This window comes from Brachyhypopomus gauderio, chromosome 14, assembly GCF_052324685.1.
Source record: "Brachyhypopomus gauderio isolate BG-103 chromosome 14, BGAUD_0.2, whole genome shotgun sequence".
In the NCBI taxonomy this organism is placed as follows: Eukaryota; Metazoa; Chordata; class Actinopteri; order Gymnotiformes; family Hypopomidae; genus Brachyhypopomus; species Brachyhypopomus gauderio.
The window spans coordinates 13,580,221-13,597,869 of record NC_135224.1 but is presented as its reverse complement, the minus strand read 5'-3'; the positions used below and the strand labels follow the sequence as shown (position 1 = coordinate 13,597,869).

The 17,649-nt window shown below is 42.4% G+C and overlaps 1 protein-coding gene across 2 annotated transcripts in view; it reads left to right on the top strand.

Annotated features, from left to right (window-relative positions):
• Positions 1-1,670: 1,670 nt before the first annotated feature.
• skila (SKI-like proto-oncogene a) overlaps positions 1,671-17,649 on the top strand; it is a 28,265-nt gene continuing 12,286 nt past the window's right edge. The window contains exons 1-3 of one of the 2 annotated variants that reach the window (XM_076972204.1): positions 1,676-1,808; positions 2,559-2,680; positions 3,634-4,872. In XM_076972204.1, the coding sequence (XP_076828319.1) occupies positions 3,781-4,872 (1,092 nt within the window). In that variant the 5' untranslated portion in view covers positions 1,676-1,808; positions 2,559-2,680; positions 3,634-3,780. Of the gene's footprint in view, positions 1,809-2,558; positions 2,681-3,633; positions 4,873-17,649 lie in introns of both variants that reach the window. The other variant, XM_076972203.1, reaches the window with a different exon arrangement.

The following is a 17,649-nucleotide window of genomic DNA, read 5'->3' as shown; positions in this document are numbered from 1 at the left end:
AGATTTTTCTGCAGCCGTTCTCTCGGGGGAGCATTTGGCGTTTATCCCATCAGACTGTAATGGAAACTGAACCCTGATTAACTGTGTGACTCGGCTGCACTTCCCTAGTTGCTCGTTGCTTTAGTGTTGCACGTTAAATGAAATATCAGCTAGAGGAGAACAATCACGTACATCAAGATGGAATTACATTTTGCAATACATGATGTTACATGGCAAAGAAATCAGTGTTTACCTCTAGTGGTGCTGCTCTAACAATACTACCGCTCAGATGTAGAACTGGCTGGCCACAGTGGGCTTCGTTGTGAGTGTTTATTGAACTCTCACTGACAAGATCCACAATATAATTTCTACATCTACTCTAATCTTTGGAGATAATTTGAGATTTTAATAACATTTATTTATTGGACTGTATTGATGTACACAATATAATAAACATTGTTTCTTTAAGTACACAGGCTTAGTGCTGCAAATTATGCATAGTTCAGTACCAAAAAAATCAATAAAGTTATTTTGAACATCCCTGACATTCATTAATTGTGTATTTATTTGGTTTGTCAGTATAGATCCTGGACGAATTTGCATTACATGAAAAGATCTTGGGTTTATTTTGAAGAAAAATATAAATATAATAAAAATGTTAAATGTAAAAAAAAAAAAAGTAAAAACTATTTCAGGCCTCTACAAAATTCTCACCTGAGCTTGACCTGCTGTTGCTGTGGTATAGGGAAGTGGGGTGAAACACTGTATAAGTGTTAATGCAGTTTGGTGTAGGTAAATCCAATCTGCCACGGTATAGCCTCTCCAATTTACCATTTCAATAGTACTCAACAAATGGTTCCCCAAAGGGAACCGGGTTTTAAGGAGACCATAGCAGCCCATCATAGAGACTTGGTGACCACTGATCAAACAAACTTCTGCATGAGCTCCAGGCTATAGGTAACACAGCACACACATACACGTCAATACAAAGAATATTTTATAATTAGTACTAGATATTTTTCTTAAAGATTGTTTAAAGAAAAGTTTTCGTCGTTTCTGTTAAGTCAGGTAGCTGTTTTGGCTAACTGGTAAGTCTGAGAACTCTTGTAGGAACATCTCCAATAATCAATAACTTATTCCATTTTGATTGTTTTAAATATATACCAAACAGAAAGTAAAGAAAGTATACAATCAGGCTACCTTTATGAACATATGTGGTGTCGATAACTGAACCCCAAAGATTTGTTACATTATGCTGCATCATTTTTGGATGACAGCAGCTTCTGACAGCATTTCCGTTATAAATGTAACATACCGTTGGTCTAGTCCGCGAATTAAGACACTGGCAACAAAATATCACAATTTTTAAGTTTCCTTTCTTCTTTGTTCGTAGATATTGCAAGTATGTTTCATTTTGGCTTTATATATATATATATATATATATATATATATATATATATATATATATATACAAAAAACTATAACTAATACCAAAATTGGTTATAAGCAGGTTTAGGTAGCCATTAAACATCGCCGATCGATACAAAATCTTTAACTTGTTTTACCAAGGCCGCTTTTCGGAAATCCGAGTTAGCATGCAATGTATTTTATTGTAACAAAGTCACTAGGCGGCGTAGGGGACTCAGAGCGATACGCGACAACAGCGACGGAGGTTGTGGAGGCGTGTTCGCACGCGCCAGACGAGACAGACGGACACCCCGCGGTCTGCCCGTTTGTGACGTGTGCGGCCCTGGCGCGTGACGTCGTGCTGTCTGAGCGGCGCCTTGTTGACGGCGGAGCAGAGAGACCCGCGAGCGAGGACCGATCCGGTACGTCTGTTAATCCCGTTCAAGTGTGTCGTTGTATGTACAAAATGGTTCGTTCGCAACACTAGTAGTTGTCGTGTGGTTATATTACCTCGTTTTTTTGCCTCGATAAGTATATTTAAAGCGATTTCTCTGGCTAGTTGTCTAGCGCTCGGTAGTCGTAGAACTGCTCGTTAGTCGTAGACGCAGACCGGCGGTGCTCTCGCGGACGGGCACGCGACGATACGGGGCCACGCAGAACGAGCGTCTGGCTGCGTCTGGGCGCAGAGCGGAGGTGTCGCGTTGATAACGTTTCAGACAGAACGATCGGAGGTTTTTTTTTCCTGAAGTGTGTGCTTTTTAACGTATCGATGTCGTTTGTTGTTTTGTGCCGTTAGCACACAACACAGCTAAAAGGCTAGCTAGCTTTAACGTCCTCTTTTTAGTCTAGACCTTTTCGGGGTGTGGAGAAATCCCGGGGTCTCCTTTAGCTGACGGAAAATCCAGTGACAGAAAAAAAAGCTAGCTAAGCACTGTTTAAAAATGAACTAACCGAGCAAGACCTACATATTTTTTTGCTGGTTAACCGTTGTCAGTCTCTTTAAAATTGTATTGTATTTATTTACTTTGTGTATAGCATAACAATTTGCAACCACTAATTGACATAGGGGCAAACGTAATTTTGCCAGCGTCAGTAGCGTTGGCGCGCTGGTGGAGTTGGAGCAGACCGAGAATGAATGTCACTACCACTGTGGTCTGCCTCCATTGCTCCAGTGGGGCTGAACCTCGCTGCTGTGCGGAGGCAAGTTGCCAGGAAGGACGAGCAGACGGAGGGGGGAAGGGGCGCGGTGTCCTTGTGAGCTTCACTGAGGGCTGACACGTTTGCTTTTGCGCAGGTAATAGCATTTTGAAAATCGTCTAAACCGAGTACGACGACGATCCATAAACCATTACAAATTGATGCAAAGATTTAATAAAATCACCCTAGAACCAGAACGACACGCGTAGAAGACCCTTACTTTTAGCCCGCTACGTGTTTTTTAATCTACTACTAAGCCATTTCAAGTTAAGCGTTTCTCCATTATATTTTTGTGGATAATAGATAAATTAATCTTCGGTTACGTTACTGTGATATCCTGTGTAAAAATATGGTGTTGGAGCGACAGATTTTGGAATAATTTAATATATATCCGTTTAGAAGGGACAGCTTGGGATTATTGGCTATTTTATCCGGTGTTTTGATAATGACGCTTCTTGACACGATAACGAAGGCAATGTTTATTTATTTGATTTAGGTTGCATTTTGATACAAATACATTATATGAACAAATTCACTACGTACAATACTGACAGTGAGAGTTCACAAGTTTAAAGTGAGAGAGAGGAAAAGGTCTTTTGTGATCATAATGGCTGAATGTAACACAGTCTTCATTGCTTTGAAGTTTTTCGAATACTGTAAATTTACCATGTAGAATTGTATTAGATTTCAGCAGACAGCCACACTTTAAGCTTCTAAAATGGAGTTTGTTGTGCTCAGTTGCATAATGATGTTTATATAGCTTTATTAGGTAACATTAGTTTTAAAGTACAAGCTTTCAGTGTTCATATAGACAACTAAGAACGGAATGTACCACTGACAAAAGTTATACTGAAGTGCTATTTGAATTATTCTATATGTCATTTAATTTAATTGGTTGAGGTCATAAAATGACCTTGTTTCTATAAAGATAACTTGCATACATTTAATAAGGTTAAATTGCACTATTTATAGCTTTCATCTTAATTTACTTTACTTTCATCTTATTTTACATGAAAATCTTACTTCTCTTTATTTTTTTCCCCTTTACAGAAAGCTCAGCAAACCATCTTCATCATGCATGAAGTCCGGTGATTGAGAATTTATTATCCACAGAGTTTAAACATTTGAACAATAGTCAGCATTTCAACAATAACCAAATTCCAGCCCACACAGGACAGACCAGCGCTCTTGACGAGAATGGCTAGTGCTCAGACAAACGTGAAGACTCCTTTCAAAGAGCAAATCTCCTTCCACAGCAGTATGAAGAGGCTGTACAGAGAGCAGCTCGAGGACGCGCCCATCAAAAAACGTGTCATGGCAGAGATGAAGCTGAAACGTCGCGGTGTTGAGCTCCTGCCCAGGGCCACCAGAGTGAAGCAGGAGCAACTGGAGGATGAGCCTCATTTGGAGGGCATGGAGGGGCAGGAGGCCCATGTGGCCATGGTGGGCAAGGCCCTGGATCTAAGCCCTGGGCTGAAGAACACTCTAGCTCAGTTCACCCTGAGCAGCCAGAGTTCGCTAGGGGGTCCCGCCGCCTTCTCCTCAAAGACGGGCCAGGAGCCGAGCCTGCCGGCGGGTGTGGCGCCGTTGCCTTCACCCTCGGTCTTGGGCGTGGGGCCCTTGCTGGTGCCTTGTGACAGCTCCACGGAGCTCACCCACTCCGTCCTGGAGGGCGAGTCCATCTCTTGTTTCGTGGTGGGTGGTGAGAAGCGGCTGTGCCTCCCCCAGGTCCTAAACTCGGTGCTGAGAGACTTCTCCTTGCAACAGATCAATGCCGTGTGTGATGAGCTCTACGTCTACTGCTCACGCTGCGACGCCAGTCAGCTGCACATCCTCAAGGTGCTGGGGATCCTGCCGTTCAACGCTCCGTCCTGCGGCCTCATCACCCTCACCGACGCGCAGCGCCTCTGCAATTCTCTGCTGCGCCAGGGTACCGAGCTGCCCACCCTGCCCTTGCTGAAGGACGCCGAGGCTGGATTCCAGGTGGAGCACCAGTGCCTGGGTCAGTGCCAGGGCCTCTTCCTGCCCCACTTCTACGTGCAGCCGGACTCCCCGTGTGTCCAGTGTGTGGAATGCCAGCTGCTGTTCTCGCCACAGAACTTCGTGATGCATTCGCACAAGTCGCCCGACAAGCGGACGTGCCACTGGGGCTTTGACTCCGCCAAGTGGTCGTGTTACCTGCAGCTGAGCCGCAGGCACGAGGGCACCGCGGAGGAGCCGCAGCTCAAACAGCTTCTGGACGACGTGAAGAAGAAGTTCAGCCTGGAGCTGAAGAGGCCACTGGACAAGGTGAGTGCGTGTCCGTGAAGGGTTTCCTCTTCTCTAGAGGGCTGGAGGATAAGGAGCGTCTCGGGTCATGTTCAGCAGGACGGAAGAGCAGAACGCAGACAGGTGGTTAAGTGTGACTGTACGGCTGCGGGAGTTTCTTTGGTAAACCAGAGTTGACCCAATTTTACGATGTGTGAGTGTAACCATGGTGATGGGTGGGGGATGCTCGCCCGGCTAGGCAGTGGGGGATGGGGTGTGAGACGTTGGAGGTGGGTGATGTTGTCGTGGGGGTGGGGCAGTTGGTCTGGGGGGAAGAACGTGATTTGTGTCTTGGAAGACAACAGGGTCAAGCAGAAAGAACCTCTTTCTCTACTACTGATTGACCAGACATGTTGTACAAGTAAAACACCATGGCATAGTGTGCCTTTCACTTCATAAAGAAGATTTCTGTTGAGATGGGAGAGATGAGCACTTCATTAAGTTCCTATCACACTCCGTGTGATGTGTGGGTGTGTTGGTGCTCACATGTTAACCTCCTTTGTGCACAGGAAAGAACAGAAACATGTTCACTCTGAGGTGATGTGGGGAATACCCACATTACATCACCGTTTCACCACTTTAGAGTCGTTTGGAGCTCCGAACGTGGATTATTCCACACGAGGTTTTCTGCTGAGTAAAAAAATAAAAACAGAAAAGCAACTATAAAGTCAAAGGTCTACATATTGTTCCAAACTGGTCTGGACTGTTTCAGAGCCATTGATGTGTCGTATCTCCTGACCTTTTGATCTCAGGACTTTTTGTTCTCTTAAGACGTGGCTTGTGCAGAGTGTGTCTTCTAGCCACTGTTGTCAGACTAGGGTCTTTGCCTTGGAGCAGCAGTTTAAGGGTTAACAGACAACAGCAGATGTGGTTATTTATAGTTTGTGCAGGTGCGAGCATGTCTTCCCCTCATGCTTCTGCACTGTTGTGTGTGTGCGAGACAAGCGAGAGAAGCTCCGTTTTCCTGTGTGCTTAGCAATGGGCCAAAAATACCGTCTGGTGTCTTGTCTCCCCCCCCCCCCCCCCCCCGCGGCTTGTCTGAGTTCAGCTTGGCTTGAGGATGAAAAACACACCTGTGAGACAGGTACATGTAATATATAATGATGATGTACATATACATATATTTCCTCCTCATCTTCTGACAGTGTGTGTTGTAAGATGGTAACACTCCCTCCCCTTTCTCACTGTTCAAAACACTTTCCTGCAAGCGTACCTCCCCCCTTTTTCTCCTCACCTCAGTCTGCCTCCCTTTCTTTATCTTTTCTTCACTTTTTCGTCTGTCTGGCACCTCCCTGCAGCTTGTCCGCTGGATGCTGGATGGGTGAAACTTTCCCCAGGGGGTTTTTTCTCTTTATTTTCCTCCATTTCATCTTTCTAAGCACATCCACGTTTGTGCTGAGGTGCTGGAGTCCACAGTGTAGCTTTGGGTTTGAGCATTTTTGTGAAATGAAGCCACATGCTGATCAGCTCGGGTCTCCGCAACTGACTCACAACTGACAGTTAACAGCTCAGTAGCATTCCGGAAACATCCGGTAGGGTGTGTGGGTGTGTGGGTGTGTGGGTGTGTGGGTGTGTGTGTGTGTGTGTGTGTGTGTGTGAAGGTAGATTTGAGAAATCAGCAGTGTGAAACAGCTTTTGAGGAAATCAGAATTGGAGGGGTGTGTATGCGTACGTATTCCAGTAAAGGACATAAACGCATCCATATCAGCAGTCCCCATTCCGCAATCAGACAGCCGCGTGAGCCCACAGTGTGGAGTGTTTGCCCCATATGCCCTGCTGCTTCCCTGGCCATATATGTGATTCACAGTTTCCAGTCTGCTGGACACACACACACACACACACACACACACACACACACACACACAGCTACAGTACACATAGTGTCACTGCGTCTATTCAGAACACCACAGTTTACTGCTGTAACCCAAGTCTGTCCTGGCAGATCTTCTAACAGAATGCTGGAGCTCAGGGTAGAGACACAAATGTCTGGCTCTTTCAAAATGGCCCCCCTTCCCTCCTCACACTGCTTTATATGTGTGTGTGTGTGTGTGTGTGTGTGTGTGTGTGTGTGTGTGTGTGTGTGTGTGTGTGTGTGTGTGTGAGAGAGGAAGAGAGAGAGAGAGAGCATGTGGCCGTGTTACACAGCTGTGATGGGTGGCGGCTTGGCATGCTGACAGGTCTGGCAGACAGTAAGAACACACTGACCCGTCTGTCTCCCACAGAGACCCAGACATAGACTGTGGTGCAGAAACCAGAGAACTCCGCTTCCCTCACTCTCTGTCTTTGTCTCATTTTGTCTAGCTTTCTTTTCCTTTCTCTTTCTACCACAGCCCATGCCATCTCTTCCTCTCTCATTTTTCTTCTTTCTTTCACAGTTTCTCTCCCCCAGTCTCTCGATTTACTCGATTTTTCTTGTCTTCTGTCTCTGTGTGTGTGTGTGTCTTTTTGTTTCTCTGTTTCTATTGCTGACATTTTCCTCACCGCTGTCATGGATACAGATTAGCCGTGTGTTTTCCTTGCTTGTCTCTTTCCCCTCAGTTACAGTGCTGTTCTCCACTCACAGATGAAGTAACACTTCCTTTCTCATATCTCTATAGGGCTCGTGTTGTCATGCCTTTATCTTCTATTCCTTCCATTGACCTGATTAGCTGCCCATACATTCCACTTGTGTATGAAGTACACATTTGATTAGTAAATAGAAAGTTTAAACTTCACCATAAACATGACATTTCAGTTTTTTTAATTTCATGGTCAGACAGTGGCAAGTGGCAGTGTGACTTCAGAACACACACACACACACACCCCTGCCCCATGTCCAGAGTTGAAAATATAACACTCAAATTAGCCCATATAAACAAAAATAAGCCTCAAGATTGTCTAGCAGGTCTGTGTGTTTTCACACATTCTAAGAGGAATATTGTGAGGATATTCAGAAAAAAATAATGAAATGTACCTTTCATGTCTGGCAAATTTCTTTTTGCGTAATCTTTGTGTTCCACTTATTAACAAAAAAGGGCAATATATATATGTAGTATAAACATGTTTATGTTTAGAAAATATCTATTACATATAGGTTATGTAATAATAATTATGTAAATAATTAGAGAAAGTAAAATACTGCACATTGTACTCTCAGGACCCTTGTTAGTGTTAAACACTTCTCTACTCCTCTTTTCTCCTCGTCATACCTCCCTCTGGCTCTCACCTGTGTCACGCTGCCTTTACCTTTACCTGTGTATTTTTCCCTGTGTACACAAATGCCTCATTCAAACACAGAGCTAAATTAGAAGCAGCTCCTTGTTGGGTTTGGGCCACTCTATGCTATTTAAACCCGTGGCTTCCTCTACTTCCTGTGTTCCTGTGTGAGTCAGACCAGGCCCCTCAAGAGAGCACCCAGAACACATCTCCGTGAATCATAGTCCTGAAGAGTCTTTGCACAGTTTGCCGTTTTGTTTAAGATTGAACAAGTGGAGACACTAAACTGGGAGCAAGCGCTTGTTCCCCCTGACCAGTGCAGGACGAAGATGGCCTGGTCAGCCATCATCACCTCTGATCTGTGTGCAGCACAACCCCACAACAGCAGATCCAGTGAATGGAGTCCAACTGAAATGACAACAGCCACAGCTAAACACAGGGCCTCTCAACAGAGACGTCTCTCTAATCATGCTTCTGTCATCTTTGTCCAGATTTATCTGGGGAGTTGGGGATAGGTGTTTGTTGAATCTTTGCCAGTACATCACACCCATTCGGTTTGCTCTGTAGGTGAGTGGATGGATAAGGAGAGCCTGGAATATAGCATCATGCTGATGATGACACAGTCATAATTATATTTAGGTTGGGCTTTCTTGGGTGTGTAACGGTAACATATTACAAATGTTTATGATTTCAGAAGCCATCCTGTTGTGGTCCCCTGTAACTTTGAATAGTGAATATATATGATTTAAAAAACCAATATAAGATGGTAAACAAATATCTAGTGGTAATTTGGTAATGGTACTGCTATAAGACATCAGAAGTAAATCTTCACACCTACCATCCTGTATCTGCTTGTGTGTCTGTGTGTGTGTCCAATATGAGAACGTGTGAGAACTTTAGTAGCAAATGACCATATATACCCATGGAATACCACTGTTAATATAACTGTATGCATAATGTTAGTTTGGAGGCTTTTCTTCTTGGCCTATTCTCAACTATTACAAACAATGTATATAACCAAGAATCCAGCTCATAACACATTGCAGGGGGCTACACTGTGGTTTCCGGATTTTGCTGCCGTGGAGCAATGGAATATGTTCCAAATCAGTTAAGAACCAGATTCATGGAAGGGGTCGTTAATCTTTACAATAGAAGAAGGATAATATTACAAATTATTTTATAACACATTTTCACAGCAATACATAAAATGCTTATGTAAGTCTCCTTTCTCCTTTCTTTTCTTATATTCTGGATAGTAATATTCTCTTCACCAAGAAAACATTTATATACAACAACAGGAGATTATGACCATAGATCTGACCTTAAACAATATTATAGTGTCTCTTTCTCAATTGTGCATTTGTAATCCTTCATAATAAGAGTTTTTGAGGAGATGTGCTTAACATACATATACATAAATCTAATTAAGAAGGTTCTTAAATATGCAGGTCATTCAGGTTCTCTGTGGAGTCCAATTTATGGTCTTCGATGATTAGGTATCAAAATACGTTGCTCGAGGAGCACACAGAACTTTATTCTATCAATTGGGCCTAGCCTGTTATTAAAATTTAATAATCAACATGCCTCAGTAGATATGATCTCTGAGCTTGGCTGGGTGTATTATGTGCTGATTTTAGTCATAATCATATTGTGTTATAAAAATCTGTCCTAAGCAAAAGTCAAATATATTTATATATTTTTTACAACACGTCACAGCAAGCAGGATGCTAAGAAGCAGTGTTCATGTTTTTATTCAATTGTTTGGATTATATGTGAGTAGTAGTAGTGTTGGGAACAATCAATATAATTCAGATTCTGATTGAAAACATCATTCCTGATTAACTAAATATATGTCTGCCTGAATCATCTGCACATCTGGGTGCACAAGTGGTGGTGCTAGTCTGGAGCTACTAGATAGATTTCCTCTAGAAGTAGTTACTCCTCTAGACCTAAATGAAGAAAGGTCCTGACAATGCCCGACCTGACTTCTGCTTGCTTGGCTTGCAAAACAAGACTTTGATTCACTAAACCATTTAATTTTATGGGAGTGCAGTGGATGCAGGCAGATTACACCAGTGTCGCTTTCGGATACACACAATTCTTACTAGGCTCCTCTGGACACAGATATTCTGCTTGCAAAACAATGTCAATATTTGAACCATTGTATGTGGTGGAGGTTTGAATCCCTCAGCAGACTATTCTCTCGCATGCTGTGGTTCAAAATACACTTATAATTGGACCAATTTTGCAACTTCTCCCACTTAAAAAGATGAGAGGTCTGTAATTGACATCATAGATAGACCTCACTATGAGAGACAAAATGAGAATTCAGAAAATCACAAAAAACTTACTCCACTGACTGTGATGTTCTGACTGCTAACAAAATGTTTTTTAAAAAAATGAAGATGTGGGATTTAAAATCACTGAGGAAGATGCATAACCATTTACAGTTTGTTTGTTAATGGTTCAGTTGTCTTTGCTGAAGTCTCTCCTAGGGGAAAATGATAGTTTTCACTAATTTAAATTAACATTAAAAATAAACTTTAACATTTCTTCTTATATATTTAATTACCAAAAACATAAAAAAATTAACAAAACAAGAAGGAAAAGGTAAATATAAACCCACCTTAAAGTGTGAGTAGGAGAGAAAGTGTAAAGAGCAACATGATGAGTGAGTGAAGGCCAAAGCTGAATGGGATTTATGTAGTTTTATACTGAGATACAGAGCTCCACCCTTACACCACCTAACGCTGTTCCACCCTTACACCACCTAACGCTGCTCCACCCTTACACCACCTAACGCTGTTCCACCCTTACACCACCTAACGCTGCTCCACCCTTACACCACCTAACGCTGTTCCACCCTTACACCACCTAACGCTGCTCCACCCTTACACCACCTAACGCTGCTCCACCCTTACACCACCTAACGCTGCTCCACCCTTACACCACCTAACGCTGTTCCACCCTTACACCACCTAACGCTGTTCCACCCTTACACCACCTAACGCTGTTCCACCCTTACACCACCTAACGCTGTTCCACCCTTACACCACCTAACGCTGTTCCACCCTTACACCACCTAACGCTGTTCCACCCTTACACCACCTAACGCTGTTCCACCCTTACACCACCTAACGCTGCTCCACCCTTACACCACCTAACGCTGCTGCACCCTTACACCACCTAACGCTGTTCCACCCTTACACCACCTAACGCTGTTCCACCCTTACACCACCTAACGCTGTTCCACCCTTACACCACCTAACGCTGTTCCACCCTTACACCACCTAACGCTGTTCCACCCTTACACCACCTAACGCTGCTCCACCCTTACACCACCTAACGCTGCTGCACCCTTACACCACCTAACGCTGCTCCACCCTTACACCACCTAACGCTGCTCCACCCTTACACCACCTAACGCTGTTCCACCCTTACACCACCTAACGCTGCTCCACCCTTACACCACCTAACGCTGCTCCACCCTTACACCACCTCATGCTCTACCCTTACACCACCTCGTGCTCCACCCTTACACCACCTTATACTGATCATCACAGTACACTTCTCAAGTCTCACAGACTAAGAAAAGAGACTGTTCACGAGTCTGTAGTATGTTGAAGATATATTGATGACAATTTCAAGTCAAAGGTAGAGAAAACGTAATCTTGGAAAATTCATTTGCTAGTGCATGAAACAGACCAGTTCATTACATTACATTAGAGTGACTGAACTCTGAACTTAGTGTCAACCAGACTTTTAAATTCAAATTCAAAGGGGGGATTGTTAAAATATGCTCTGTGACTACACTGATGAGTAGTATTTTACAAAACATTTTTTATGTAAAGACTAAATGCACTGCAATTTAATTACAGGTAAAATATTGCATGTAAAACTATTTCTATAAAAGCAAATCATTTTTTTTTTTAGATTTTATACATTACTCTACAGACTGCGCTAGTCATGTGCTGTTAATTTAGTTGAAGTCCTTGTCAGACCAAAAGACTAGTGTATGTGTGAGTGTGTGTGTGTGTGTGTGTGTGTATATGCACTTGCAATACAACACTGTGCAGGTGTTTCAGAGCCTTTTGTGTTTGTGACCCTTATGAGAACAGAAGTATGACTCAGTGTTGTATGTTCAGATGCGTCACCAAGCAGGATGAGCAGACGCTGTTCTTTTGTGTTTACTGTAGACACTGTCTAGGCATCTTGGTTTGTCTGTCTGACTTCCTCAGGCAGATTGTGGGATCTGCCCTGGAGTCAGCCTGAGTCAAGCTGTCTGTGGTTTTCAATGGTGTGGCTGGGTGAATGAATCATTGTCTGAATGGTTCATCCCTGGACAATGTTTTTTTTTTCCTGTAAAAAGAAATGTATGTAAATGCCATGGTTTAGATGAATCAAATTATCAACAATTAAGTTTAAATATACAGTTGTAAATGTAACCTACATTTTTAGTACAATCCCCATTCCACTATAAATTCTAAATGTTTTAAAAATGTTGTTAATGTTATGAATCATAAATTATGTTGAGAGTTTTTCTGTTGCTTTAGAATTACTGATTGGACAGCCAACACATCTAAATGTGTTTTTGATCCAAATGTGTTTTTGACTGAAGTATCTCTATATTATCTCTATTTGATCACGTTTTGAGGTGCATAATTCAAGGCTATTCCTTAGGGAGACTCCAGAGAGTGGAGACTTCAGAGGGGGTCTGAACCCTAAAATAACTCAGAAGTTTTCAAATGCAAATATAGAACAGTTTTTTTTTACAATCTTAGAATTTGACAAACAGATTATAATTACAGAATACCAAAACTATGCATGCAAAATTATAATATGTAATCTATTAAGATTTGTGAATAATAATGATTGGAAATTGTTACATTTATATCATATTGTTTTAACTATATTAAGCTTTCAATACTTAATATACAATTGCCATTTCTGGCAGAGGACTTTATTTCAGTACTCTTTGAACACGAAAACCCCCTAAGCCTCCACACATCTGATGCACACTTTCAGAAAAAATACATTACAATGCATTTATAAAACTCAGAAACATCAATGTATAGTACAATAACATTGTCAAGACTGTAGAGTTTAACAAGAGGGCTGAGACATTATTTAACTGAAATGTTCTTCAAAAAATGCTCTTTAACCTTTTGCCAGAAGGGAGTAGTTTAAAAATGTCCTGGGCTGGGTGTGAACTTCAAATAAATTTTTAATGCCTTCTACTGATGTATACAGAGGTAACGGATGAGAGTTCACAACCAATGATTTTAGAAGCAATGCACACACTATCTCTAACTGATCTCATTCTCATTATTTTACCATACCAGACACCTGAAAAGGTCAACACACTACAGCTCTATAGAAGTGCAGTATAAAGTCTATGGTCACACCAAATTTCTTAAGCTGTGTTAAAATGAAAGGCCTTTATAAGCTTTCCCAGCAAGACCACAACATTATCCTCCTACTTGGATCATTCAGGCAACACTATCCTTCTCCATTAATGGTCAAAGGTGGCAGGCCCATCTTTCTGTCCTGAAGACAACCACCAGCTCCTTTTTGTTGTCAATGTTGAGCTGTTAATTTTCCACCCTACTTCATTCCACTAAAGCTCTGATCAAGACCCTGTATGCAGTTTTATCTATATTAGATATCCTAATGTATCATCTTCAGATTTGTAAAATTGGATTAAATCTGAATTCAGCATAGAGCTGCTACACAGATAGTTTAAAAAGGAGACAAAACACAGACCTTAGTACACCAATACTGAAAATTCAATACTTAAGTCGACTTAAGTTGGCCGCATGAAAGTCCTGGATGAGAGAGGGTTAGAGGATGTTGTTGGCATCGACCCAACTCCTCTCCTACATGCCATACCCCTCACAATCCACCAAGTACTGTAGAGAACGCCCACGCCGGCGATAATCCATCAGCGTCCGGACCAGATAGGTGGGGGCCCCGTCGATGTCAAGACTGCGACATACTGGAGGAAACCACAGGTTTGAGCAAAGAGACATGAAAAGTAGGGGCGATGCAGTAATGTTGGGATAGCTGTAATTTGTAGGACAAGGGGATAATGCGGAGCAGTACCTTGAAAGGGCCTATATAGCATGGATTCATTTTCTTACATTTGGTCTTGAGTCGGAGATCACGGGTGGACAGCCAGACTGACTGATCCGGGAGGTATAGCAGCCCGCGCCGGCATCTCTGATCTGCCTGAATTTTTTGATGTCGGATCGCTCTTCGTATACGTACGTGCGTCTCCTCCTAGACTTGCTCTCTGCGTCGGAACCAGTCATCAGCCGCGGGTAAATCAGAGGGTTCCCCTTACCAAGAGAACAGCGGGGGTTGGTAGCCTAGTATGCATTGGAAAGGCGTGAGTCCGGTGGAGGAATGGGTCAGCGAGTTTTACGCACATTCAGCCCAGGGGAGGAATGTACTGCAGTCGGTTTGTGAATGACTGCAGTACGATCTCAGGAACCTCCTGATCTCTTGGTTTAATTGCTCTGCCTGCCCATTAGATTGGGGATGGTAACCTAATGTGAGTCTTACCATTATGTTAAGCAACTTGCAGAATGACTTCCAGATGTGTGATGTAAACTGGGGACCTCTATCAGATACAATGTCTTCAGGGATGCCGAAAGAATGGATGATGTGACAGAATATAACTTCTGCAGTTTCCATAGCTGAAGGGAGTTTGTGTAATGGAACTAAATGGCAAGCTTTTGAGAATCGGTCTATGGATACCAAAATATTACCTTGAGATGAAGGGAGATCTGTAATAAAGTCCACAGCGAAGTCAAGTCAAATTAATTTATATAGTGCTTTTTACAACTCGTTGTCACAAAGCAGCTTTACAATGAAAGTGTGACCAGGGTCGCTTTGGCACTGGGAGGGGTTCTAGAAGACCGGCTAGGAGTTGTCGGGGAGTTTTACTTTGTGTTTATGGGGGAAAAAAGCACACAGGAATAACTTTGGGGGATTACCATGTCTTTGTGACAGCAATCCTTTCACGAAGGAGTTGTTTCAGGATGGAAGCTGAAGTAAATCGCCTTTTAAAGGTGGAAAATGCCTCTGTAGCAGGGGTGCCCACACCTTTTCTGCTTGCGAGCTACTTATAAGATGACCAAGTCAAAATGATCTACCTACAATAAAAATAATTGTAGTGATACTTGTAATTTTAATAATAATCCTCGATAGCTGGAGAGCTTTGAAGCAGTGTTAATTTTGACAGCTATTTTTGATTTAGTTTTAGTCTTAGTCTTTTTACTAAAATGTCATTTAGTTTTAGTCATAATTTAGTCATTGGATTTGTTTTTAGTCTTAGTCTAGTTTTACAATTTAGTTGACTAATTATCAAAAGAATTTAGTTGACTAAAATATAAAATGGTGTAATAGTCATTATATACACTTGCACAAAATGAAACATTTATTTACCAGTTACAGAATATATTATTGTTTGTATGTGCAATATATACAAAACAAATTTCCAAACAACTTTATTGACCTGAACTTGGTTATTGAGCATAACAATAACAAAACATTAATGACCAGTTGGTCCGCTCTACCTGAAAACATAGGGAGTTTATGAACAATGCATATTACATTCTATATAAAACTGTGTTCCGTAAAAACAGCTATGCCATAGCCCGCAGATGTCATTTCATTTGTCGTATTTTTCCCGACATCATCGTCCCACATGGTTTACACAGTCTTCTTTTTCCTCAAAGTCAAAGGAGAAATGTGTCCATATATCGCCTCTTATCTTTCTCCCTGCTGACATTGTCGAGTTAACTTCGAGTTTAATTTCTTGAGTGATCATAGTTCACAGGCTAGTATGGTCTTCCCCGGTTCTGTGCGATGTGAAGACGTTATTACTGATTGGACGGTTACCCGGTTTGTCCCGCCTCTCCGTGTACGCTAAAGTAGTTACGGTTGGATCTCTTCTTAACTTATCCATACCTTTCTCAAAACTAAATCAGATCTGATTGAATGTCGTCGCTGGCCTATATTTTCATCTCGTTTTTATTCGTTGACTAAAATGACCAATAATTTCATCATCGTTTTTATCCCTTCGGGTAGTTTTTATTTAGTTATGGTCTCGTTTTCGTCATGAAAAAAAGGTTCGTTGACAAACTATGACGAAAATTATTTGTCAAAGAAATTAACACTGATTTGAAGATAATATTTCCGATTTGTTTTTAAAAGTCTCAGAACAAGGAATAAGTGGCTTCAACAAATGCCTCTTATCATCTCTCCATCTTGAAAGGACTTCTTGTGATTAAAGGCCCATTCACACCCTACGGTAATTACGGATACGGACCCTTTCGTCCGGTTCCGGAGGTCGTTTCATCCGTCAGTGGGTCCGTTGCCAGAGCGCTTACGAATCCGTAGTAACGGAGCAATATAAACCGCAAATCAGGGGGCAGTAGAGAGTCAGAAGCATCGAACGTACACCAATTCGGGAAAATCAATGAAGAAGAGTACTGGACTTTAAAAAATGACGCTCGAGTTAGAAGAGAAACTTTGCGAGTTGGTTAGAGGCTACATTCTGCTACGGTGCCAGGTCATCGCGATAAACAGCGATGCAAAAACAGCTGGGAGGAGATTGCTGGTGCGCTGGTGCCGGAAATTTGACTATACTGCCCTCTAGAGGATGTATTTAAAAAAATCATAACAACGTTGGAAACGGAAAGAGGTATAGTGGCCCCCTACGGAGGCTACGTTTGGTACGGACGGACGAAATTCGTCCGTGTCCGGAGGTATAAAGCAGGCTTAACACTTAAATGACTCACCCGATATGATGCTTGAACAGTGCCGGTCCACGTTTCCCTTCTTTGGAATAGCAACGGCACACTGACAATGAGGCAAACGCACTTAGAATACGACATAGTGAAAAAAAATCCTCCTCCCATTATGTATGGAAGTGGTAAGTTTTAGGCTTCTTACTCGGACCAGGTACGGCACTCATTTTTATACCCTTTGTTGTATTTAGTTTAAATAACTTGGAGGCTAGCTACGCAGCAAGGTAACTGAACAAGTTAGCGCGGTTTAATGTGCATGCGTAGGTGGTCAGAATTTCAGACGTCAGATTGGCTGCCCAGTATGTCAATCAAAAGACAACGGTCAGTGCAGATGGATGATGGCCTGTCATTCATCCCCTACTTTTTAATGTCATGCGATCTACCCTCACTTCCTTTGCGATCGACCAGTAAATCGCGATCGACCAGTAAATCGCAATCGACGTATTGGGCACCCCTGCTTTGTAGCCTCCGTTGTCCATCTTAAACTCTGTGGTTTTCCCCTCAGTAGTGATGTGACGAGGGCAGCAACTGTACTATACCCACGGATAAAACGACGGTAAAAATCAGCAAACCTTAGAAACCACTGGAGTTCCTTTACAATACGGGGAGTGGCCCAGTTGGTGATGGCCATTACTTTTGTGTCCATGGAAATGCCTTGGGGGGGTGATTTTGTAACCCAGGAATTTTATAGATTCCCAGTGTAATTCACACTTATCTAGCTTGACAAAGAGGCGATGTTGCAGTCTGC